The 27,910-nt window shown below is 40.0% G+C and overlaps 1 protein-coding gene across 1 annotated transcript in view; it reads left to right on the top strand.

Annotated features, from left to right (window-relative positions):
• The window catches only part of ATP11B (ATPase phospholipid transporting 11B (putative)), a gene marked incomplete in the record, with an annotated part of 701,724 nt that overhangs the window by 618,836 nt on the left and 54,978 nt on the right, over positions 1-27,910 (top strand). The window contains 2 exon segments of the mRNA XM_053710175.1: positions 18,772-18,837; positions 19,110-19,213. Of these exon segments, the coding sequence (XP_053566150.1) occupies positions 18,772-18,837; positions 19,110-19,213 (170 nt within the window).

The following is a 27,910-nucleotide window of genomic DNA, read 5'->3' on the forward strand; positions in this document are numbered from 1 at the left end:
GACATGTCATCGGTTCCACCATGGAAACTGCCATCGAGGAAGGATCTTCTAATACAGGGTCCATTCAAGCATCCAAATCTAGTTTCTCTGCAACTGACTGCTTGGAGATTGAACGCTTAATTCTAGCTAAGCGTGGGTTCTCTGAATCAGTTATAGATACTCTGATCCAGGCCAGAAAGCCTGTCACCAGGAAAATTTACCATAAGATATGGCGGAAATATCTTTGTTGGTGTGAATCCAAGGGTTACTCGTGGAGTAAGATTAGGATTCCAAGGATATTGTCTTTTCTCCAAGAAGGATTGGAGAAAGGATTGTCAGCTAGTTCCTTAAAGGGACAGATATCTGCTCTGTCTATCCTGTTACACAAGCGTCTGGCAGCAGTACCAGACGTTCAGGCGTTTGCACAGGCTCTAGTTAGAATCAAGCCTGTCTATAAACCTGTGGCTCCTCCATGGAGTCTAAATTTAGTTCTTTCAGTTCTTCAAGGGGTTCCGTTTGAACCTTTACATTCCATAGATATTAAGTTATTATCTTGGAAAGTTTTGTTTTTGGTAGCTATTTCTTCTGCTCGAAGAGTTTCAGAATTGTCTGCTTTGCAGTGTAATTCACCCTATCTGGTGTTCCATGCAGATAAGGTTGTTTTGCGTACCAAACCTGGTTTCCTTCCAAAAGTGGTTTCTAATAAGAATATTAACCAGGAAATCATTGTTCCTTCTCTGTGCCCTAATCCAGTTTCTAAGAAGGAACGACTGTTACACAATCTTGATGTGGTTCATGCTTTAAAATTCTATTTAAATGCCACTAAAGATTTCAGACAAACATCATCCTTGTTTGTTGTCTATTCTGGTAAGAGGAGAGGTCAGAAAGCGACTGCTACCTCTCTTTCCTTCTGGCTGAAAAGCATCATCCGATTGGCTTATGAGACTGCTGGACAGCAGCCTCCTGAACGAATTACAGCTCATTCCACCAGAGCTGTGGCTTCCACATGGGCTTTCAAGAATGAGGCTTCTGTTGAACAGATTTGTAAGGCAGCGACTTGGTCTTCACTGCATACTTTTGCCAAATTTTACAAATTCGATACTTTTGCTTCTTCGGAGGCTATTTTTGGGAGAAAGGTTTTGCAAGCAGTGGTGCCTTCCGTTTAGGTTACCTGACTTGTTCCCTCCCTTCATCCGTGTCCTAAAGCTTTGGTATTGGTATCCCACATGAATCCGTGGACTGGATACACCATGTAAGAGAAAACAGAATTTATGCTTACCTGATAAATTACTTTCTCTTACGGTGTATCCAGTCCACGGCCCGCCCTGGCAATTAAGTCAGGTTCAAATTTATTTTTGTAAAACTACAGTCACCACTGCACCCTATGGTTTCTCCTTTTTCTCCTAACCGTCAGTCGAATGACGGGGGGGGCGGAGCCTGAGGGGGAGCTATATGGACAGCTCTGCTGTGTGCTCTTTTTGCCACTTCCTGTAGGGAATGAGAATATCCCACAAGTAAGGATGAATCCGTGGACTGGATACACCGTAAGAGAAAGTAATTTATCAGGTAAGCATAAATTCTTTTTCCTTTTGGCTGAAAAGCATCATCCGTTTGGCTTATGAGACTGCTGGACAGCAGCCTCCTGAAAGAATTACAGCTCACTCCACTAGAGCGGTGGCTTCCACATGGGCTTTTAAAAATGATGCTTCTGTTGAACAGATTTGTAAGGCTGCGACTTGGTCTTCGCTTCATACCTTTTTCCAAATTTTCCAAATTTGATACTTTTGCTTCTTCGGAGGCTATTTTTGGGAGAAAGGTTTTGAAAGCAGTGGTGCCTTCCGTTTAGGTTCCTGTCTTGTCCCTCCCTTCATCCGTGTCCTAAAGCTTTGGTATTGGTATCCCACAAGTAAGGATGAAACCGTGGACTTGGTACATCTTGCAAAAGAATACAAAAATTATGCTTACCTGATAAATTTCTTTCTTTTGCGATGTACCGAGTCCACGGCCCGCCCTGTCTATTCAAGACAGATAGTATTTTTTTATTGAAAACTTCAGTCATCTCTGCACCTTTATAGTTTCTCCTTTTTCTTCCTTGGCCTTCGGTCGAATGGCTGCGGGGTGGAGTTAAGGGGGGAGCTATATAGACAGCTCTGCTGTGGGTGCTCTCTTTGCCACTTCCTGTTGGGAAGGATAATATCCCACAAGTAAGGATGAAACCGTGGACTCGGTACATCGCAAAAGAAAGAAATTTATCAGGTAAGCATAAAAAAATTTTGGTCATATATAGCAATACTACATATTATATAAGCTTAGCTTATTGTTATGATCGATACCGAATAATAGCAAGTTTGGCAAGCACTTATGAGACCCCTGTCATATTAATACCATTGACAGTGGCTCTGGATGAAACATTATTCACATTATGTTGGGTTATGTTTTACACTCTATGCATTGTATTCCTTTAACAACCTTAAGATTTATATAGCTCTGAGAGGTGTACACTACCCCATAGATGTTTAGTCGCTACATTAGGTGAATAGTATTCCTTTGTGATCTGCTTTATTGCATACTAACAATTCTTTAGCTGCTATATTTGTGTACACCACCAGGGGGCGGATGGACTCTGTGTAATCAGCAGTTTTTCTAGGCAGTGTTTGCATTTTGAATCTGCACACAAGGCATGTTGAGAGGCTGCACGCTGGGGACAGGCAGACATCCAGCTTTAATGCTGTTCACTATGAGGATTTTAAAGGTACAACTTTGTCTTGCTGCCCTTGTATTTGTATTTATTTAGTTATCCCCTATGTGCATATATTGTCCAATATGGTTATTCTCTGTGTAATCGGCTTTTGGCTTCTCAGCTGTTTTTCTAGACAGTGTTGTTTGCATTTTGAATCTGCACACAAGGCATGTTGAGAGGCTGCACGCTGGGGACAGGTAGACATTCAGCTGTAATTCTGTTCACTATGAGGATTTTAAAGGTACAACTCTGTCTTGCTGCTCTGGTATTTGTTTAGTTATCCCCTATGTGCATACATTGTCTAACATGGTTATTCTAAACTCCTGTATTGTATCAGGAGGGATGTTAGCTAGCTAGCTAGGATGGTGTTTTCTTACTTATTCAGCAATGTTTATACAAGATATATGTGATTTTGTCACAGTCTCCTACATATTAAATGTGGGCCACATTACTATTATGATTATTATCACATGAATTTAATTGAGAAGTTCACTATTTTTATTATCTTAATATTGTGATTGTGTTTACAATATTGTTTATGATCTGACACTATTGGCTTGGGATTGTTGCCATGGCTACAGTTTTGGCGCAATATTCACTTCACTGGGAGGGGCTTATTACACTTAAATGAATGTGTGCAGTTTGTGTTTGCTTGTCTGAGGAAGGGGAGTGTGTCCCCGAAACGTCACTTTGTTATATTAAAGTACACTTTGGAAAGACCAGTGAGTGCCGCCTCTTATCTATTATATATATATGCTCAAAAAACAAAGTATTGCAGTATGCAGTGATACCTTTTTTTATTGGACTAACATAATATTTAAAAGACAAGCTTTCGAGAGTTTTCCTCTCTTCCTCAGGTGTAAAGGTCAAAATCTAGCTGACTGCGTGGAGATTGAAGGGCCTTTCTGCTAGCTCCCTTAAGGGACAGATTTCGGCCCTATCTGTTTTACTGCACAAGAGGCTCGCTGAGCTTCCAGATTTCAGACTCTGGCTAGAATCAGGCCTATGTTTAGATCAAGCGCTCCTCCTTGGAGTTTAAATATTCTTCTTAAAGTTTTGCAGAAAGCTCTGTCTGAGCCTATGCATGTAGTTGACATTAAATTACTGTCTTGGAAGGTTCTTTTTCTACTGGCTATTGCTTCGGCGTGCATAGTCTCTGAAATGGCTGCCTTGCATTGTGAGCCTCCTTACCTAGTATTTTATGCTGATAAGGCTGTTCTCCGTACTGGGTTAGGTTTTCTTCCTAAGGTCGTTTCAGATTACGGTTACTTTTTAATTTGGATGTGGTTCGGGCCTTGAAGTTTTATCTTCAGACTACGTACGAAGGAGTTTAGACAGACTTCTTCTTTGTTGTCTATTCTGGGAAGCGTAGGGGAAAGAAGGCCTCGTCCACTTCCTTATCTTTTTGGTTGAGGAGCATTATTCGCTTAGCTTATGAGACAGTGGGACATAAGCCTCCTCAGAGGATTAAAGGGACACTGTACCCAAATTTTTTCTTTCGTGATTCAGATAGAGCATGACATTTTAAGCAACTTTCTAATTTACTCCTATTATCAAATTTTCTTCATTCTCTTGGTATCTTTATTTGAAATGCAAGAAAGTAAGTTTAGATGCCGGCCTATTTTTGGTGATCAACCTGGGTTGTTCTTTCTGATTGGTGGATAAACTCATCCACCAATAAAAAAGTGCTGTCCATAGTTCTGAATGAAAAAAAAAAGCTTAGATGTCTTCTTTTTAAAATAAAGATAGCAAGAGAACGAAGAAAAATTGATAATAGGTATAAATTAGAAAGTGGTTTAAAATTGCATGCTCTATCTGAATCATGAAAGAAAAAAATTGGGTTCAGTGTCCCTTTAAGGCTCATTTAACTAGAGCAGTGGCTTCCTCTTGCGCCTTCAAGAATGAGGTCTCTATGGATCAGATTTGTAGGGCAGCTACCTGGTCCTCCTTACATACCTTTTGTAAATTTTACATGTTTGACGTGTTTGCTTCGGCTGAAGCAGTTTTTGGGAGAAATGTTTTGCAGGCTGTGGTGCCCTCAGATTAGGGTCCGCCTTCTTTTTTTCCCCTCCCGTTCATTCACTGTCCTCTGGAGCTTGGGTATATGTTTTCCACAAGTAAGGAATGAAGCCGTGGACTCTCCTCATATTAAGAAGGAAAACATAAATTATGCTTACCACATCTTTTCCTTTCCTTCTGTATGAGGAGAGTCCACGGCCCCCGCCTGTATTCTCCGATGGGCAGACCTAAAATTTTGTTTTCCCTTCTTCCTGGCATCATTTATATCCTGATATTTCTCCTACTTGTTTCTTGTTCCCTTTGCAGAATGACTGGGAGTATGAGGGAAGAGTGGGGAAGGTATTTAAGTCTTTGGCTGGTGGTCAGGTTCTGTATTTCCCACAAGTAAGGAATGAAGCCGTGGACTCTCCTCATACAGAAGGAAAGGAAATTATCTGGTAAGCATAATTTATTTCTTATGGGCTGCTTGTATTGCTAGATTGTAACAGTTATGCACTGCTGAGTCTTGCAATTGCGCGCCTTTAGTTGTTGCACAGTTTCTTGTGCTGCCGCTCACGTGACTTCCCGTTCTTTCGTTTGGACGCGGAGCGGTGTCATTCTTAGTGAGTTCTCTTCTGTGGCGGCTGTGGATACCTTGTTGGAGCTCTTCATTTGTTTGTTTCAGCTACTAGTGGTTACGGTAGGGCACCTCAGTCTGACTGAAGTGTAGAGGTGTATTTTTTTGCGTTTTCTTTATTTGTACACATTTAGCATTTTTTGCGCATTGAAGGATTACAGTTCCTTTTTAAAGTGACAGTTCATTTCAATTTCTTTTTGTCATCTTTTATTTTTGGGGCAATATCTTAGCCATAGACATGGAACAGGAGTCTGTTTCATTTGGTAAATGTTATTATGTTTAGAGGCCTATGCAATTTTGTTCCTCATGTGTAGCTAGAACCCTAAAACTTAGATAAATGACTCCCTTCTGAGCCTATTGTCTCTCAGGATAATGCTGTTCAGGATATGCCACAGCTTTCTCCTCAAACGTCCCAAGCCTCAATGCTTTCACATACAGTGCCCTGTGGTTCCTCTCAGCCTCCTGGAGGCGTGTATTTGCCTGTATATTTTGCTGCACAGATATCTTCTGCAGTGTCTGCGGCCCTTATCTGCTTTTCCATTGCGGGTAAGCGCAAAAGGAAATCAAATCCTATTTCTGTTAGTAAGGTGTCTGTTCCATCATCTTCTGCGATGGTTGACCTCGCTCATAAGTCAGATGAAGAAGGATACCCTCGGTAGCTTCTGAGGGTAAGATCTCAGATTCTGAACAGTTTAAATCCTCTGATTCTGAAAAAGTAAATTTCAGATTTAAGCTTGAAACACCGGAGGTACTGGCTACTTTGGACGACTCCGACCTCTTCTGTCGCTGTCAACCCTTAAAAAGTCTAGTAAGCTTAATAAATTATGATGTTCCTTCTTCTGTGGAAGTTATTTCCTGTTCCAGACCGTGCGTCAGAGATCAAATCACAGGGAATGGGGATAAACCAGGGATACCCTTTTCCCCTTCTCCCAATTTTAAAAATATTTTTTCTGTTGCTGACTCCATTCGGGACTCATGGCGCACTGTGCCTAAGGTGGAAGGAGCTATTTCTACTCTAGCCAAGAGAACCACGATTCCTATAGAGGAAAGCTGTTCTTTTAAGGATCCCATGGATTAAAAAACTGGAGGCTTATTTAAAGAAAATGTATATTCATAAGGGATTACAATGGCAACCTGCTGTTTGTTTTGCTACGTTAGCAAGTGCAGCATCTTATTGGTGTGATGCTTTGTCTGAGCTGATTTTAGAGGAGACTTCGTAGAGGAGATCCAAGATAGGATCAAGGCTCTCAAGACTGGCTAATTCCTTTATCTCTGATGCCAACATGCAAGTCATTAGACTGGGAGCCAAGATATCTGACTTAGCTGTTTTAGGATCGCAGGGCTCTGTGGCTAAAATCTTGGTCAGCCTGATGTTACCTCAAAGTCCAAGCTCCTGTCGTTACCTTACAAGGGTAACACCCTTTTTGGTCCTGGTCTGGCGGAGATCATTTCTGAAATTACAGGTGGAAAGGGGTCTTTTCTTCCACAGGACAAGAAAAATAGACCTAAGGGGTGCCACAATTCTATTTTTTGTTCCTTTCGTAACTTCAAAGGACAAACATCCCCCCTCTTCCTTTTCCAAGCTGGAGCAGTCCAAGTCCTCTTGGAGATCCAATCAGCCTTGGAATAAATAGTCAAATAAGTCTTCATTTGGAGTTAAATCGGCTTGATGGGTCCGCCCCCGGTCCGATATTGGATCAAGTTGGGGACAGACTTTTCTTCTTTGGGCTTGTGGACATAGTGTCTCAGGGTTACAAAATAGTAACTCGGGGGCAGATTCATCCTCTCAAGATTATCTGCAGACCAGGTAAAAAGAGAGGCCTTCTTAAGCTGGGTTCAGGACCTTTCCTCCCTGGGAGTGATTGTTCCAGTTCTGGTAAGAGGGAGCAGGGTCAAGGATTCTATTCAAATCTGTTTGCGGTTCCAAAAAAAGTGGGGACTTTTCGTCCCATTTTAGACCTAAAATGTCCCAACAAATTTCTTAGGGTCTCATCCTTCAAAATGGAAACCATTCGTTCCATTCTTCCTTTGGTATAAGAGGATCAGTTCATGATGACCATAGACCTGAAGGACGCGTATCTTCTTGTTCCCATTCACAGGGATCATCACTAGTTCCTGAGATTCGCTTTTCTAGGCAAGCACTTTCAATTTGTTGCTCTTCCGTTTGGCCTTGCCACAGCTCCCAGAATTTTCACGAAGGTTCTGGGTGCTCTTTTGGCAGTCGTCAGGTCTCAGGGAATTGCGGTGGCACCTTACCTGGATGACATCTTGGTTTAAGCCTCATCTTTTGAACTTGAAAACTCTCATACAGATATCTTGTTGTCTTTTCTACGTTCCCATGGATGGAAAGTGAATATGGAGAAGAGTTTCCCTTGTTCCAGCTACAAGGGTGTGTTTCTTAGGGAGCATCATAGATTCCCTATCCATGAAGATTTTTCTGACTGATGTCTGAAAATCCAAACTTCTCACTTCATGTCTCTCTTTCTCCAGTCTACTGTTCATCCATCAGTGGCTCAATGCATGGAGGTAATTGGTCTTATGGTTGCCTACATAGACATTCCTTTTGCTCAATTCCATCTGAGATCTCTGCAACTATGCATGTTTAGTCAATGGAACAGAGACCATTCAGATCTATCTCAGAAGATAGGATCCTCTAACAAGAGACTCTCTCTTGTGTTGGATTTCTCAGGATCATCTGTCTCAGGGCACATGCTTCCGGAGACCCTCCTGGGTGATTGTGACCACGGATGCCAGCCTGGGGCTCGTTAAAAGCGCAGGGCCTGTGGACTCTGAAGGAGTCCTCTCTTCCCATAAGCATCTTCGAGTTGAGAGCAATCTTCAATGCCTTGATAGCTTGGCCTCAGTTGTCTTTAGCCTGGTTTATCAGATTCCAGTTAGACAACATCACCTCAGTGGCTTATTTCAACCACCACGGAGGAACTTGGAGTTCCCTTGCTATGAAGGAGGTGACTCGCATTATTCAGTGGGTGGAAGCTCACGCTTGTCTCCTATCTGCCATCCTCATTCCAGTAGTGGACAACTGTGAGGCAGATTTTATGAGCAGACAGACCTTTCATCCCGGGGAGTGTGCTCTCCATCAGGAGATGTTAACCAGGATAACCCTCAGGTGGGGGGTTTCAGAGTTGGGTCTGATGGCGTCTCGTCAGAACGCCAATCTTCCAAGGTACGTTTCAAGGTCAAGAGATCCTCAGGCTGCCCTGATAGATGCTCTGGCGATTTCTTTGGGATTTCGGTCTAGCATACCTGTTTCCTCCTTTTGCTCTCCTTCCACGAGTCATTGCTCGTGTCAAGCAGGATCTGGTTTGAGGACCTGGTGAAGATGTCATCTCTTCCACCTTGGAGGTTACCTCTGAGGAAGGACCTATCTCAGGGTCCTTTCCTCCATCCAAATCTAGCTTTTCTGAAGCTGACTGCTTGGAAATTGAACGCTTAGAAAAGGGAGAAAGAAACCAATGGCACTATAAATAGCTTTAACCCTTATTTCTCCAACATAGGTGTGTCCGGTCCACGGCGTCATCCTTACTTGTGGGATATTCTCTTCCCCAACAGGAAATGGCAAAGAGCCCAGCAAAGCTGGTCACATGATCCCTCCTAGGCTCCGCCTTCCCCAGTCATTCTCTTTGCCGTTGCAAGGAACATCATCGGTTCCTAAGATTCGCCTTTCTGGACAAGCATTACCAGTTTGTGGCACTTCCATTCGGACTAGCCACTGCTCCAAGAATTTTCACAAAGGTACTAGGGTCCCTTCTAGCGGTGCTAAGGCCAAGGGGCATTGCAGTAGTACCCTACTTGGACGACATACTGATTCAAGCGTCGTCTCTACCTCAAGCAAAGGCTCATACGGACATTGTCCTAGCCTTTCTCAGATCTCACGGGTGGAAAGTGAACGTAGAAAAAAGTTCTCTATTCCCGTCAACAAGAGTTCCCTTCTTGGGAACAATAATAGACTCCTTGGAAATGAAGATTTTTCTGACAGAAGCCATAAAATCAAAACTTCTAAGCTCTTGTCAAGTACTTCATTCTGTTCTTCTTCCTTCCATAGCGCAGTGCATGGAAGTAATAGGTTTGATGGTTGCGGCAATGGACATAGTTCCTTTTGCGCGAATTCATCTAAGACCATTACAACTGTGCATGCTCAGACAGTGGAATGGGGATTATACAGATTTGTCCCCGACGATCCAAGTAGATCAGAGGACCAGAGATTCACTCCGTTGGTGGCTGACCCTGGACAACCTGTCCCAAGGGATGAGCTTCAGAAGACCAGAGTGGGTCATTGTAACGACCGACGCCAGCCTGGTGGGCTGGGGCGCGGTCTGGAAACACCTGAAAGCTCAGGGTCTATGGTCTCGGGAAGAATCTCTTCTCCCGATAAACATTCTGGAACTGAGAGCGATATTCAATGCTCTCAAGGCTTGGCCTCAACTAGCAAAGGCCAAATTCATAAGGTTTCAATCCGACAACATGACGACTGTTGCATATATCAACCATCAGGGGGGAACAAGGAGTTCCCTGGCGATGGAAGAAGTGACCAAAGTAATTCAATGGGCGGAGCTTCACTCCTGCCACTTGTCTGCAATCCACATCCCAGGAGTGGAAAATTGGGAAGCGGATTTTCTGAGTCGTCAGACATTTCATCCGGGGGAGTGGGAACTCCATCCGGAAATCTTTGCCCAAATAACTCAATTATGGGGCTTTCCAGACATGGATCTGATGGCGTCTCGTCAGAACTTCAAGGTTCCTTGCTACGGGTCCAGATCCAGGGATCCCAAGGCGACTCTAGTAGATGCACTAGTAGCGCCCTGGACCTTCAACCTAGCTTATGTATTCCCACCGTTTCCTCTCATTCCCAGGCTGGTAGCCAGGTTCAATCAGGAGAGGGCTTCGGTGATCTTGATAGCTCCTGCGTGGCCACGCAGAACTTGGTATGCAGGCCTGGTGAATATGTCATCGGCTCCACCATGGAAGCTACCGTTGAGACGGGACCTTCTTGTTCAAGGTCCGTTCGAACATCCGAATCTGGCATCACTCCAACTGACTGCTTGGAGATTGAACGCTTGATTTTGTCAAAGCGTGGGTTCTCAGATTCTGTCATTGATACTCTTATTCAGGCTAGAAAGCCTGTAACTAGAAAAATTTACCATAAAATATGGAAAAAATATATCTGTTGGTGCGAATCAAAAGGATTCCCATGGAACAGGGTAAAAATTCCTAAGATTCTATCCTTTCTACAAGAGGGTTTGGAGAAAGGATTATCTGCAAGTTCTTTGAAGGGACAGATTTCTGCTTTATCTGTTTTACTTCACAAGAAGCTGGCGGCTGTGCCAGATGTTCAGGCTTTTGTTCAGGCTCTGGTTAGAATCAAGCCTGTCTACAAACCTTTGACTCCTCCTTGGAGTCTCAATTTAGTTCTTTCAGTTCTTCAAGGGGTTCCGTTTGAACCCTTACATTCCGTAGATATCAAGTTATTATCTTGGAAAGTTTTGTTTTTGGTTGCAATTTCTTCTGCTAGAAGAGTTTCAGAGTTATCTGCTCTGCAGTGTTCTCCTCCTTATCTGGTGTTCCATGCAGATAAGGTGGTTTTGCGTACTAAACCTGGTTTTCTTCCGAAAGTTGTTTCTAACAAAAATATTAACCAGGAGATAGTTGTGCCTTCTTTGTGTCCGAATCCAGTTTCAAAGAAGGAACGTTTGTTGCACAATTTGGATGTAGTTCGTGCTCTAAAGTTCTATTTAGAGGCTACAAAGGATTTCAGACAAACATCTTCCTTGTTTGTTGTTTATTCTGGTAAAAGGAGAGGTCAAAAAGCAACTTCTACCTCTCTCTCTTTTTGGCTTAAAAGCATCATCAGATTGGCTTATGAGACTGCCGGACGGCAGCCTCCTGAAAGAATCACAGCTCATTCCACTAGGGCTGTGGCTTCCACATGGGCCTTCAAGAACGAGGCTTCTGTTGATCAGATATGTAAGGCAGCGACTTGGTCTTCACTGCACACTTTTACCAAATTTTACAAATTTGATACTTTTGCTTCTTCTGAGGCCTATTTTTGGGAGAAAGGTTTTGCAAGCCGTGGTGCCTTCCATCTAGGTGACCTGATTTGCTCCCTCCCATCATCCGTGTCCTAAAGCTTTGGTATTGGTTCCCACAAGTAAGGATGACGCCGTGGACCGGACACCACAAAGTTGGAGAAAACAGAATTTATGTTTACCTGATAAATTACTTTCTCCAACGGTTGTGTCCGGTCCACGGCCCCCGCCTGGTTTTTTTAATCAGGTCTGATGATTTATTTTCTCTAACTACAGTCACACGGTATCATATGATTTCTCCTATGCAAATATTCCTCCTTTACCGTCGGTCGAATGACTGGGGAAGGCGGATGCACTAGGAGGGATCAGTGACACAGCTTTGCTGGGCTCTTTGCCATTTCCTGTTGGGGAAGAGAATATCCCACAAGTAAGGATGACCGCCGGTGACCGGACACACCGTTGGGGAAAGTAATTTATCAGGTAAACATAAATTCTGTTATTACTAAAATATCCACTAATAGTGTAGTGGATTAAGTATGTGCTTTGTAGTAAATGTCAATTGCAAACAAGAAATTTGAGGAGAGGTTAAGAAAATCCCCCCTTTGATAAAGCTGTTAAGGCGAAACATGTCAGGGTAGTTAGGGTAACTAGTGAGGAGTCCCTGTGAGCTCCTGTGTTTTTAGATGGCCCTTAGGCTATTTCTTGATATAATTATATTACGTGCTCATTATTAAAAAGCTGATGCAGTCAGTTGTGGCTGTTCAGTTATCATAGTGCATAGCGTGCTTTGAATTTTTCGATCAATAACAGACTTTGTCTCTCGCAACAACCTGTTAAAGGATAGTTTTTAATATTGTTACCTAAAAAATATAATGGTGACTTGGTATTAAAATATTGGCTCTAATGAGAGTAATACAAGTAGAAACTACTGGTTCTAACTCTTGTCTGTACTGGGGCGTCTAAATTTATGATTATTGTACAATTGAAAAAGAGTGCCAATTACAGTAAAATGCTATAGGCTTTAATCTTGTGATCTAATGGGGAATAGCAACGTTTTATAATGTAAATGAAACTAAAGATTCCAATCAGTAATCACATTACATATATAAACTCTGTTGCATTTCATACGTGTACAATATGATCTGAAACAACCAGGACATATATAAAGCTTCGTTATATCTTTTGCTCACTGAGTACATTTAATAGTTAATTCAAGCACCACTGCGAAGAAATAGCCAGCATATAATTGGTTTTGCTTTTTACTCAATACTGGTATAGTTACTTAGCAGGCTCAGCACGCTGGTAGTAATATGATAATCTACACCTGCTACGATTTAGAAAAAGACCTTAAAACTTGCTACCTCTGTTGCGGATATTAGCAACAAGTAACACACACTGTTTATTTGTGAATTACACAGCAATTTCTAATATACAGGATATTTATGAAAGAAACTCTAATAAAGTAATGACATGCTTATTATCTAACATATCATTACATAGAATTAACCTCTTGGTTACCAACATATGTGTTTAAGGCTGACTGTGTGCGAGGTATTAAATCGTGCAAAATTCGGTCGTTACTCACCTGAACTGATTTAAAAGGCCCATAGCCTTCCCACATATCAGAGTATACTCTGAGTATTAGAAGCATTACTGATATCTAATAGCCATATAGATCTTACTAATAAATTGTATATTCAATTTGAGTCATTAAGCTGCTCCTGCATTATAGCAGCAACTCCATTATATAGATCTGTGTGAATCAGTGTAATTATACTTACGATTATCTCATGTCTATAGCTACTTTGGTTTCACATGATACATTGAATCTATAGAGTTGAAACATTTCAGCAAATGACCAGCTTATTATTCATAAACAGTTCCGCTTTCATTTAACCGTTCTGGGATGTGGCTACAACAGCCTCTGTTTGATCCAAAGACATCTGAGAACTATTTTACTCACAACCAGTCCAACTTATTCTATTCAAGCAGGTCATTGACACTAACATGGTATAATATTAACATGCAATAAGTAAGGTCTATCAGGTTAGACCAAGCACAATATGCACATGATTAAGACTTGTTATGAATTTGCATATACAGTGGGGCAAAAAAGTATTTAGTCAGTCACCAATTGTGCAAGTTCTCCCACTTAAGAAGATGAGAGAGGCCTGTAATTTTCATCATAGGTATACCTCAACTATGAGAGACAAAATGTGGAAACAAATCCAGACAATTACATTGTCTGATTTGGAAAAAAATTGTTTGCAAATGATGGTGGAAAATAAGTATTTGGTCAATATCAAAAGTTCATCTCAATACTTTGTTATATATCCTTTGTTGACAATGACAGAGGTCAAACGTTTTCTGTAAGTCTTCACAAGGTTATCACACACTGTTGCTGGTATGTTGGCCCATTCCTGCATGCAGATCTCCTCTAGAGCAGTGATGTTTTGGGGCTGTCGCTGGGCAACACGGACTTTCAACTCCCTCCAAAGGTTTTCTATGGGGTTGAGATCTGGAGACTGGCTAGGCCACTCCAGGACCTTGAAATGCTTCTTACGAAGCCACTCCTTCATTACCCGGGCGGTGTGTTTGTGATCATTGTCATGCTGAAAGACCCAGCCACGTTTCATCTTCAATGCCCTTGCTGATGGAAGGAGGTTTGCATGGCCCCATTCATTCTTTCATGTACACGGATCAGTCGTCCTGTTCCCTTTGCAGAGAAACAGCCCCAAAGCATGATGCTGCCACCCCCATGCTTCACAGTAGGTATGGTGTCCTTTGGTTGCAACTCAGCATTCTCTCTCCTCCAACACGACGAGTTGTGTTTCTACCAAACAGTTCTACTTTGGTTTCATCTGACCATATGACATTCTACCAATCCGCTTCTGGATCATCCAAATGCTCTCTAGCATACTTCAGACAGGCCCGGACATGTACTGACTTAAGCAGGGGGACACGTCTGGCACTGCAGGATCTGAGTCCCTGGCGGCGTAGTGTGTTACTGATGGTAGCCTTTGTTACGTTGGTCCCAGCTCTCTGCAGGTCATTCACTAGGTCCCCCCGCATGGTTCTGGGATGTTTGCTCACCATTCTTGTGATCATTTTGACCCCACGGGGTGAGATCTTGCGTGGAGCCCCAGATCGAGGGAGATTATCAGTGGTCCTGTATGTCTTCCATTTTCTAATTATTGCTCCCACAGTTGATTTCTTCACACCAAGATGCTTGCCTATTGCAGATTCAGTCTTCCCAGCCTGGTGCAGGTCTACAATTTTGTTTTTTGGTGTCCTTCGACAGCTCTTTGGTCTTCACCATAGTGGAGTTTGGAGTGTGACTGTTTGAGGTTGTGGACATTTGTCTTTTATACTGATAACAAGTTCAAACAGGTGCCATTAATACAGGTACTGAGTGGAGGACAGAGGATCCTCTTAAAGAAGAAGATACAGGTCTGTGAGAGCCAGAAATCTTGCTTGTTTGTAGGTGACCAAATACTTATTTTCCACCATAATATGCAAATAAATTCTTTCCAAATCAGACAATGTGATTGTCTGGATTTGTTTCCACATTTTGTCTTTCATAGTTGAGGTATACCTATGATGAAAATTACAGGCCTCTCTCATCTTCTTAAGTGGGAGAACTTGCACAATTGGTGACTGACTAAATACTTTTTTGCCCCACTGTATCTAAAGAGAAATGTGTTTTTAATAAAGTGTTTCCTGTTTTATTTTACATTTGTGTATAATAAAAGTTATGTTTTAATTTGCACTCCCCCCCCCCCCTTCCATATAGTGTTAACTAGTCCGTTAAGTTCCCATCAACATATATGACTTTAATGCATAAATGCATCTCTTGTACTTTAACACTTAACCCTTGTGCTGTTTTTGTAGTCTTTTTTTGAGGATCAGGTTTTCTTAACCTCTCCTCAAATTCTTGTTTGCAATTGAACGCTTAGTTTTGGCTAAGATACCATGCTTCAGGCTCGCAAACCGGCTACTCGTAAAACTTACCATAAGGTATGGCGCAAATACCTATATTGGTGTGAATCGAAGGGCTTCTCTTGGAAGTAGGGTCAGGATTTCTAGAATTTTGTCTTTTCTCCAGAAAGGTCTGGCGAAGGGTTTGTCTGTCAGTTCTCTGAAGAATCAATCTGTCTATTCTTTTACACAAACGTCTGGCGGATGTGCCAGATGTTCAATCTTCAGAATCAGGCCTGTGTTTAAACCTGTTGCTCCTCCTTGGAGCTTGAACCTTGTACTTGGTTTTGCAACAGGCTCCGTTTGAGCTAATGCGTTCTATAGATATTAAATTGTTATCTTGGAAAGTTTTGTTTCTTATTGCTATTTCCTCTGCTCGCAGAGTTTCTGAACTCTCGGCTCTGCAGTGTGATTTCCCTTACCTTATTTTTCTTGCGGATAAGGCGGTCCTTCGTACTAAATTGGGGTTTCTCCCTAAGGTGGTTTCGGATCGAAACATTAATCAGGAGATTGTTGTTCCTTCTTTTTGTCCTAATCCTTCTTCTCATAAGGAACATCTTTTGCATAACTTGGATGCGGCACAGAAACAAAGAATCTAGCTTTTGAAAAAGAAAGCGTGTTTACCGAAAGTACCTACCATGGAAAAATTTTATATCCACAATATACATCCGCATTCACTAAAGTTATGGAGTAAGTAGCTAAAGGCACCTTATATTTAAATACTTTGCCATACATCTGACAAGGATCCCTTGTCTTCTTTGTTTTATAGAAACGCTGGGATTAGGAGCCCTCTATTTGAATTTGCAACAAAAACTTTGACTTTTTATTTTCTTTTAGAAAGCAATCCCCTTGCTGTTAGGGGGAAATTGGATCCGCAACTGCGGTTTTTATGTAACATTATTTTTATGTTTTTTTACTTTGTATTCATGTATTGTAATATTTATTTTATCAGTGTACTCAGTTATATACCGATTTTAATACTGTGAAATTATAAAGAAGTTCATTTTATAATTAAGGGGTTTGAATGTTTGATACTACACAGATACTAAGATATGTTTATATCACATAGATTAAAGTTATATACATAAGTTAATTCTCTTTTGCAAATATTGAATCTTTGTTTGAAAAGGATAGTATTGCTTACATCTATATACGCCTAGAGCTATCTCATCTAAACATAGGTATTTACTTACATCTGATTTAATTAGAGATAAGCTATTTATTTCCTGCAGCTACATAGTAGCAGCTCTAACTCAAAGGTGATCTCTAATTAATTACTCACCTTGTATGCTAAGATTTGTTTTAGTCCCACATAGTCCTCTATACGAATATAATACCGTGCGTACTAAGATTACATACTTAAATTTGTTTCAACTTTATAGAGTAATGTATCATATTACATTTCTCTAGAAGATATTTACAATGTATGTGAGCTCCAATTGGCTTATTTAGATTAGAGAGTTTAATTGATAACTTGGAATTTATAGTTTATTCTCAGTTGATACCTGCATATATCAAGCCACCTAGTGGCGCCACAGAGTTCTTTTAACCTATATCTTAACATAGATGTAAGTTAATAGTTTTTTTTTTTTTAAATAGTGCTCTAAAATTTTACCTACAGGCTACTAAGGATTTTCGTTAGTCTCATGCCCTGTTTGTTTGTTTCTCAGGAAAGCGTAATGGTCAGAAGGCCACTTCTACTTCTTTTTCCTTCTGGTTGAGAAGTATGATTAGTTTTGCTTATGAGACTGCTGTTCAGCAGCCTCCTGGGAGAATTATGGCTCATTCCACTAGGGCTATCTCTTCTTCTTGGAAAAATGAAGCTTCTGTGGAACAGATTTGCAAGGCAGCAACATGGTCCTCTCTGCATACTTTTTCCAAATTCTATAAATTTTATACTTTTGCCTCGGCTGAGGCTTCTTTTGGGAGAAAGGTTCTTCAAGTGGTGGTGCCCTCTGTTTAGGTCTGCCTGTCTTGTTCTCCTTCCCTGTTAATTCTGTGTCCTCTTCCTTGGGTATTGGTTCCCACTTGTAATTGGAATGACGTCGTGGACTCTCCATGTCATAGGAAAGAAAACAAAATTTATGCTTACCTGATAAATGTCTTTCTTTCCGGACACGGAGAGTCCACGACCCCACCCATAAATTTGTTTTATCTTCTTTTTCAATTTCCCTTCAGCTGAATGACTGGGGGTTCTGGGTAAGGGAAGTGACACTTAACAGCTCTGCTGGGGTGCTCTTTGCCGCCTCCTGCTGACCAGGAGTGAATATCCCACTAGTAATTGTAATAACGTTGTGGACTCTCCATGTCCATAAAGAAATTCATCAGGTAAGCATAAATTTTGTTTTTTTTGGTGGGGGGTACACCATCTGCAGTGATCCAACAGGAAATAGCCATAGATTGTCATTTTGAGTATTAAGAAATGTATGTATAATTTGTTTTTCTTTATTTAGTTGTTTTTGTTAGTATCAAGCTTTTACAAACATTATTTGGATGTTATTACTGAAGTCAATGTGATTAACAAAGCTGTCATAATGAAACCTTGCTGGTTTTTCTACTGCTATTTAGTTTTATTATTATCTATTCTGCTTCTGTGTTTCCTTTACTACGTATACACAATGGAGTCTGCCTCTATGTCAAACTTGTGTGTTGTGATATTTATTTTCATCAAAATTCTAAATAGTCCTCGTAAAGCAAAATTGCCTTGTTCATCTAATGTCCTTAGTGCATCTTGATTACAACTTGTGCTACCATAATACATTTGTCACTTGTGGAGCCTACAGATCAGGATGAAATAATCTGAGCTTCTGGTTTAATACATATCACTAGTTTTTTGTTTGTTTTTTTGTTTGGTAAATCTTGCCTTTGATCATTTTCATCTTTAACAGTATATCACAACCTGCAATTTGAACCCATCTTCCCTTGCTTTGTATATAGGTTGCTTTAGTTCAAGTAGATATTTCTCTTAACCAGAATACTGCTCAATATTTGCTTTGCCCTTTATTTTTTTAAACCCTTTTAATGAATACAATGATGCATTTCTAGTTCCCCTTTACTGTATTGTGCAATAGTTATTTCTGTTTGATATGTCCCTGAAAATATCATTTGTATGTAATTCTTCACATAAAGTTACAAAAAGAACTATGTAGCTTGACAAAATAGTTGGTGAAATATTGTCTCCATGACAATGAAACAGTAATATTCTGTAATGGGGCTTCTAATAGTTTTACTTTATTGATACTTCATCATAACTTGATATTATATAAATATGTGTAATCTGAATATAAATAGATTAAATTTTGCAAGTTTTCTTTAAAGGTGCAATGAGAGAAATAACATAATTTCCTTAATTACTGTGTTGCTTTTTGTGCTATCATTTGTCATTTTCTACCTAGATGTTTGGGAACTGGACATTTGGCACGTTGGTCTTCACTGTTATGGTTATTACCGTTACTATGAAGGTGAGTTTTTTTGTTTGGTTGTTTTTTGTTTTGTTTTTTTTTAATCCAGGTAACCTTTTGTTATGTAGTGTTTTAAATGTAAAACCTATTTCAAACTGTTCATTATTTCTCGGGTATTGTGCATATGACACACAAAGCACACCTTCACAATCCTTTCACCTCACTCTCTTATCCATTTCAGTCAACTCAGCGTGTGCCAAAAGACGGGCTAACACTGTATTTTAAACATGATACAGTTTTTTTTACTGGTGTTATCTTTTGTTTTTTTTCAGATGGCCCTTGAGATCATTTCTGGACTTGGATTTAATCACTTTGTTACATGGGGTTCTATCGCATTTTATTTTATCTTTTCCTTGTTTTACGGTGGAATCATTTGGTAAGAAACATTGACTGTACCAATAATACAAGGGTTGACCAATTGCTAAAAAAAACTTAGTATCCAATCAGAATACTGTGATGTTTGGGAGGAATTTTGAAAGCTGTAGAATAAAATAAATACATTATAAAATTTTGTTGCTAGCAGCAAACGTTTAGGAACTGTAACTAATTTTTCCTAGTATTTTTGTCCTGGTTTTCATGTAACATTTTCTTGTTACCTTTGTGCTTCTAAAATCTGTTTTTAATCAGACTATTTGAAGTAGCATTGCATTGGCACATGGGATTGTTACCCAGAAACCATTGATCCATAACAAATATTTGTTGGAAAAAGTGATCTGTTTTATTTAAATGTGCTACACAATTAATAAGAAGCAATATTGTCTCTCCTAATAAGTAGACACACAGACAGACATGCACACACTGTAGACCAGGGTTTGACAACTTTTATGCAAAACCGAGCAACTAGCAACGATGTTAATGATTTATTTTATATCATCTTGGACATTTTTTTTTTTTTTAATATTTATTGAAAACCACAATAAAATATACAAAACTTGTACAGATCAAGCAAATGTGTATACAATTCCATTATAAAGTTGTTAAAAACAGCAGTTTAGGGCTTAGTATTAAATGTCATGGGAGGATTTATTTATAGAGATATGCAAATTATCCAGAAACTTAAGGAGACAAGTAAAATAATATTAGGAGCCCTGTCTTTAGCTATTTATAATATTAAAGGAACAGTAATGCCAACATTACACTTCAGTGATTTAGATTGAGCATATAATTTCCTTCCTAAAATAGGGAGAGTCCACGGTTTCATTCCTTACTGTTGTGAAATACAACACCTGGCCACTAGGAGGAGGCAAAGACACCCCAGCCAAAGGCTTAAATATCCCTCCCACTTCTTCATTACTCCAGTCATTCTTTGACTTTCGTCACGTTAGGAGGTGGCAGAGAAGTGTCAGAAGATTTGGAGAGTCCTGAAAAAGGGTATCTGCCCTTCGAGATAGGACTGGAGTTGTAAGTAGTCATGTCAACCTCTTAGTGAGAGTATTGATGAAAGTTAGAGTCTGGAGATGCAGGGAATTGTTTTTCTGCTAAAACCATCCAGACTACTTCTAACCGCTCCTAAGCAATCAGTGTTGACGAGTTTCTCTGCTGCTTTTTCTCACTACAAGTCCATGCAGGAGCGCTGCTAGAAGAATTGTCACACTTGAGAGGCTGTGTTCTGTTCCACAGCATGGATCCTGGAGGTTTGATCATTTAAATTTCTACACATTAAACACTATAACAGGGTCACAGTGTGGCTCCCTTATAATTTGATAGGATCAGGTTAATATCTCTAAAGCGGGGGTTTATTGAACAGTTGCGGTTAATTATTCAGTGTATTAATTATTTATCACTGCTGCTTTGTGTGATTTTTTTCCTGGACTGATAAACTTTGTTGTTTTTGGCTGAAAAAAAAACAGGTTTCACTTTTAAGTTTCACTTTCGTTTTTGAAAGTGTTGCACAGCTCCTATTAGTTGCTGTACCTGTATTCACAAGAGAAGTACTGTCTTTCACTCCATGTGACCGGGTGTGGTCTATGTTCATTTCCTCTATTCCGGCTGAGACTTGAACTTGAGGAGAGCATTTCCTCTGTTAACTGTCTGGGTCTAGGAGGTGGTGAATGCCCCAGCCATTGGGAGTATAAAGGTGGTGAGTGCCCCAGCCATTGGGAGTATAAAGGTGCAGTTTTCTTTAATAAAAAACATTTTTATTTGTGTCCTCCTGTGGGTATAACCTATGCTATGGAGGACTCTGACATGTTAGAAGGTACTCCTTCTGTACTAAATCATACCTGTTTATATTGTGAGGAGGCAGTGGTTTTCACGCCCACTCAATTATGTTCCACATGCCTTAACACAGTTATAAAGTCTAAGAAGGGAGACAGGCCTGCTAAGGCTCTTAGTTCCTCTGAGCCGTCTACCTCGGCGTCCCGTGAGATTACTACCCTTGCTACATTATCCACTCCACATGCAGTTCCCCGTAGCACATCTAATCCTCCATCCGGAGGGGCCTTCTTCCTGCAGACATTGCTGCGCAGTTACAAACCGCGGTGTCTGCAGCCCTCAGTTCATTACCTCGCTCTAACAAACGCAAGAGAAAGGTTAAACATAGCTCTCCTGACCCAGAGTCATCTAAATATTTAATGGATTTAGCTATTATGTCCCAGTTATCCAATGATGAGTTAACCTCTGTAACTTCAGAGGGGAAACTTTCTGGGTCAGAGTCTTTAGCGTCTAAGCCTCCTGCTGCAGAGGAACCATCCTTTAGATTTAAAACTGAGCACTTAAGTTTTTCTTTCATGTAAGTGGCAAGAGTTCATGAGCTAGTGACATATGGGGGGTATGCATTCCTACCAGGAGGGGGCAAAGGGTCCCAAACCTCAAAATGCCTATAAATACACCTCCCACCTCACTCATACCTTGGTTTTACAAACTTTGCCTCTATTTAAAGTGGTGAAGCAAGATGTGCTTGATTTCTTCTGTGAAAGGCGCTTCTAAGCATTTTGAAGCCCAATTCCTCTCAAAGTACAGTGTTAGTCTGAGGGATGTGAAGGGAGTATTGCCTGATGATACCATGTTTTCGCCTATGGGAAATATATTCTAAGGCTCTCTGTAAATCGGTCGCAGGGATTCATCTGCTTGCCTCCCTTTACAAGATCGACCTTATACTCCCTCTACATTACCTCTGCTGATATGTTTCAGTACTGGTTTGGCTGTCTGCTATATGTGGATGGGTGTCTTCTGGTAAGTATATATAATTTTTTAAGACACTCTCAGCTATGTTTGGTACTTTATATTATAAAATTTTCCTTTGCAGTCTTTTGGTTTCAGGATGGAAATTATGTTTATGGGAAAATTGGGGTATTTTTTTCTACCTGGGGTTCAGCTTAGTTGTAACTTGGAGTCTGTTTTTTCAAATTTTTCGTGGGCTAACTAGGCTCGCGATTAAGAAAAATGCAACTTTTTATTGCGTTATTTTTGGCACAAAGTTGCGTCTGTCGTGACGCGAGTCGCGTAATTTCTTGCAAAACACAAGTGACAGCAAAACCTTATTTATTTAAAGAGACAAAAAAAACAGGCGACGTTTTGGGACACTATCCCTTATTCATGCTATGCCTAACAAACACTAACCACACACTTATATACTATAGTGCCACAAGGTGGCGCTGACAATCATGTTAACTTTTTCATTTCTTAACTGATACTTAATACCATTCTATGATCATTCAATGCTGATACAGTTAAGTACATATGTATACACAGAACAATACACACATTCATTATTACAATATTGAATATAGACAGAAAGTAGCAAGAATCTAACAATTCCTACAATATATTACTACCCATTAATCAATAGTTTTCTACCTATAGAAAAACTGACAAATCCCACTCCTTGTTTAAACCCTTTGGTTCTAGCATACCCAGCTCATATATCCAATATGATTTATTTTGCTTTAACAACAACTCCCTATCCCCTCCTCTACGTGGTTGCATTATCTGATCTATTATTTGAAACTTAAGTTGACTTATCAAGTGACCGTGTTTTAAAAAATGACTAGCTAATGGGGCTTTAAGGTTACCAGTGCGGATGTTACTTTTATGCTCAATAATACGATCCTTAGCACATATGGTCGATTCCCCGATATAACCCCCCACATGGGCATTTAACTATATAAATAACATAGGTGTTCAAACAGGTGTAGAACCCTTTTATATTATATTTCTTACTGGTGTGGGGCTGAAAAAAGGCAGAACCTTTGGTTATATTGGTGCAGCATGAACAGCCCAAGCAAGGGAAACATCCCAAATTTTTAGAACCAATATATCTGTCTCCTTTTTCAATATTGGTCCCAATATCCGCTTTGACTAACTTGGTTTGTACATTAGGACCTCTTTTATAGGCCGGCATAGGGTATTTTTAAAAAACTTGTATATTCGGGTTACATTCAGACAATATTCCACAATGTTTCCTAATAATAATGTTGTATTTCAGTACTTTGAGCGTTATATTCTGTTACAAACAGTCTATCATCTTTCCCTTTCTTTTGGGGAACCACATTGGTACTCTTGGGTTTCAATAAATCAGATCTAGGAATAAGTTTAACTTTATTTATTTCTTCAATTAGATTATCAGGATAACCCCTTTCTTTAAATCTAGCTCCCATTTATTCTAGTCTTCTATTTAACAAATTCTCATTAGAGACAATGTTTTTTACTCTTAACATTTGACTAACACGAGTTGCATCATTTAATTTTATTTTTTTTTCCTCTGCATTTGCGTCATCTTTGTTATATTAAGTCTCTCCCTCTTTTGCTCGCTGCTCTCATTTGTTTATAGAGGACTATGATGTTTGCTTTTGATTTTACTTTTGTTTAAGAATTTTATCATAAGCATTTTTTCCCATTCCTGAAACTGCTATTTCTTCTACAAGATACGACGAGTCCACAGATTTCTTCCTTACTTGTGGGATATTATCCTCCTGCTAACAGGAAGTGGCAAAGAGCACCACAGCAGAGCTTTATATAGCTCCTCCCTTCCCCTCCACCTCCAGTCATTCTCTTTTGCCTGTGTTATAACTAGGAAGAGGGTAAAGTGAGGTGTTAGTTTTATTTTCTTCAATCAAGAAGTTTTTTATTTTAAATGGTACCGGTGAGTACTATTTTCCTCAAGGGGTTATGGAAGAAGATTTTTGCCCGGAGGTTAATGATCTTAGCAGCTGTAACTAAGATCCACACTGGTTCCCACAAGACTTATGAAGGTAACACATTAGACATCTTCAGTGTGGAGACCGGTTTCATGCTACAAGCAGCATTAAGGTATGTGCAGCCTTTTATTTTCTGATTAGACTTAATATATCAGAACTGGCTGGCATTTATTTCCGTGTATGGGAATGAGGTAAGCAGTAGACCTGCTATCCAGAAGGTGTTACTACTGGAGTCCCTGGATTTTATTTTTTAGCTAGTTTACAATATAAGGGCATTATATGACACTATGGGAGAGGCAAAGGATAAAACGGTTCATAAAGTTTTTTTATTTTGGCAATAACCAAAAATAACTCCGGTTGCTCCTGGACAGTGTATCTCTGGTCCGGAGTGTTGGAAAGTCGTTTCGAAGTACCCTGGGGGCAGGGAGGTGCAGAGGGTATTTTTGAGTGTAAACTGACAATTTGTTGTATCTAAGTTACTTTAGAGCCTTATTTCTCCCCTTACTACTGGGTGCAGTAATTTTGGATAAACAACAAGTTTAAGTTAAATTTGGATACAATTTAACGTTTATTTTAGCAGTTTGGAAAAAATTGTTCACTTTTTATTCTCTTAAAGGCGCAAGTACACGTTTTTTTTAAAAGTTTATTTTAAGCAATAAATAAAGTGGTTAAACGACTTCTGTGGTATTACTAGTCTGTTCAACATGTCTGACATTGAGGAATCTGAATCTCATTGTTCTATGTGTTTAGAAGCTATTGTGGAACCACCTCTAACATTGTGTAACCTCTTGTACTGAAAGAGCCTTACATTGTAAAGACCATATTTTAGGTCAAGAAAGTGGTGCCTAAGGATGATTCTCAGTCTGAAGAGAATCAGGATATGCCATCCAATTCTCCCCAAGTGTCACAACCTTTAACGCCCACACAAGCGACGCCAAGTATTCTAGTGCGTCTAATTCTTTTACTCTGCAGGAGATGCTGCAGTTATGCTAACATCCCTTACAGAGGTTTATCTAAATTACCAGTGTTGCAGGGTAAACGCAGTAGGTCAGGTATTAATGTAAATATTGAATCCTCTGATGCTTTATTAGCTATTTCCGATGTACCCTCACAGTGTTCTGAATTGGGGGGTCAGGGAATTGCTGTCTGAGGGGGAAATTTCAGACTCATGGAATGTTTTACCTTAGACAGATTCGGACAGTATGTCCTTTAAATTTAAGCTTGAACACCTCCGCCTGTTACTTCGGGAGGTTTTAGCGACTCTGGATGATTGTGACCCTATTGTAATACCACCAGAGAAATTGTGTAAGATGGATAAATATCTAGAAGTACCTACTTACACTGATGTTTTTCTGGTTCCTAAAAGAATTTTGGAAATTATAAAAAAGGAATGGGATAGACCAGGTATACAGTTTTCTTCCCCTCCTAATTTTAAGAAAATGTTTCCCATATCAGACACCATTCGGGACTCGTGGCAAACGGTCCCTAAGGTAGAGGGAGCAATATCTACCCTAGCTAAGCGTAAAACTATACCCATTGAGGACAGTTGTGCTTTCAAAGACCCTATGGATAAAAAATTAGAGGGTCTTCTAAAGAAATTTTTTATTAATCAGGGGTTTGTTTTACTACCTACCGCTTGCATTTTTCCAGTAACTACTGCAGCAGCTTTTTGGTTTGAGGCTCTGGAAGAGTCTCTTAAGGTTGAGACCCCGTTAGATGACATTCTGGATAGAATTAAGGCTCTCAAGCTAGTCAATTCTTTTATTACTGATGCCGCTTTTCAAATTGCTAAATTAGCGGCAAAAAATGCAGGATTTGCTATTCTAGCGCGTAGAGCGTTGTGGCTCAATTCTTGGTCTGCTGATGTGTCATCAAAAACTAAGCTTTTAGCTATTCCATTTAAAGGTAAGACCCTTTTTGGGCCTGAATTGAAGGAAATCATTTCTGACATTACAGGAGGTAAAGGCCATGCCCTACCTCAGGATAAGTCCGTTAAGATGAGGGGTAAACAAAATAATTTTCGTTCCTTTCGGAATTTTAAAGGAGGACCCTCTGCTTACTCTTCTTCCACTAAGCAGGAAGGTAATTTTACCCAATCAAAGTCAGTCTGGAGACCCAACCAAAACTGGAATAAGGGTAAACAATCCAAGAAGCCCGCTGCTGCTACTAAGACAGCATGAAGGGGCGGCCCCCGACCGGATCTAGTAGGGGGCAGACTTTTTTTCTTTGCCCAGGCTTGGGCAAGAGATGTTCAGGACCCCTGGGCGCTGGAAATAGTGACCCACGGTTATCAGTTGGAATTCTAGGATTTTCTCCCAAGAGGGAGATTTCATCTTTCAAGATTATCTGTAGACCAGATAAACAAAGAGGCTTTCTTACGTTGTGTAAAAGACCTTTCTTTCATGTAATTAGCAAGAGTCCATGAGCTAGTGACGTATGGGATATACATTCCTACCAGGAGGGGCAAAGTTTCCCAAACCTTAAAATGCCTATAAATACACCCCTCACCACACCCACAATTCAGTTTTACAAACTTTGCCTCCGATGGAGGTGGTGAAGTAAGTTTGTGCTAGATTCTACGTTGATATGCGCTCCGCAGCAAGTTGGAGCCCGGTTTTCCTCTCAGCGTGCAGTGAATGTCAGAGGGATGTGAGGAGAGTATTGCCTATTTGAATGCAGTGATCTCCTTCTACGGGGTCTATTTCATAGGTTCTCTGTTATCGGTCGTAGAGATTCATCTCTTACCTCCCTTTTCAGATCGACGATATACTCTTATATATACCATTACCTCTGCTGATTCTCGTTTCAGTACTGGTTTGGCTTTCTACAAACATGTAGATGAGTGTCCTGGGGTAAGTAAATCTTATTTTCTGTGACACTCTAAGCTATGGTTGGGCACTTTGTTTATAAAGTTCTAAATATATGTATTCAAACATTTATTTGCCTTGACTCAGAATGTTCAACTTTCCTTATTTTTCAGACAATCAGTTTCATATTTGGGATAATGCATTTGAATTAATCATTTTTTCTTACCTTTCAAAAATTTGACTCTTTTTTTTCCCTGTGGGCTGTTAGGCTCGCGGGGGCTGAAAATGCTGGCGTTCCGGATGTGGCGTCATTTTTGGCGCCAAAAGCATTTAGGCGCCAAATAATGTGGGCGTCTTGTTTGGCGCTAAAAAAATATGGGCGTCGCTTTTGTCTCCACATTATTTAAGTCTCATTATTTATTGCTTCTGGTTGCTAGAAGCTTGTTCACTGGCATTTTTTTCCCATTCCTGAAACTGTCATTTAAGGATTTTGTTCAATTTTGCTTTATATGTTGTTTTTTCTATTACATATTGCAAGATGTTCCACGTTGCAACTGAGTCAGAAGATACTTTAGGAAAATCACTGCCGGGGCTGGAGCTACCAAGCTAAGTGTATCTGCTATAAATTTTTGGTATCTGTTTCTCCAGCTGTTGTTTGTATTGCATGTCATGACAAACTTATTAATGCAGATAAAATTTCCTTTAGTACTGTTATATTACCTGTTGCTGTTCCGTCAACATCTAAATTTCAGAGTGTTCCTGATAAACATAAGAGATTTTATTTTTTAAATCCATTTAGAAGGCTATGTCTGTTATTTCTCCTTCTAGTTTACATAAAAGTCCTTTAAAACTTCTCTTTTTTTCAGATGAATTTTTAAATGAACATCATCATTCTGATACTGATAAGGGTTCTTCTGGTTCAGAGGTTTCTGTCTCAGAGGTTGATGCTGATAAATCTTTGTATTTGTTCAAGATGGAATTTATTCGTTCTTTATTTTAAAGAAGTATTAATTGCTTTAGATATAGAGGATTCTGGTCCTCTTGATACTGAATCCAAACGTTTAAATAGGGTTTTTAAATCTCCTGTAGTTATTCCAGAAGTTTTTAATCTCCCTGATGTTTTTTCTG

The sequence above is a fragment of the Bombina bombina genome, chromosome 4, assembly GCF_027579735.1.
Source record: "Bombina bombina isolate aBomBom1 chromosome 4, aBomBom1.pri, whole genome shotgun sequence".
NCBI classification, from domain to species: domain Eukaryota; kingdom Metazoa; phylum Chordata; class Amphibia; order Anura; family Bombinatoridae; genus Bombina; species Bombina bombina.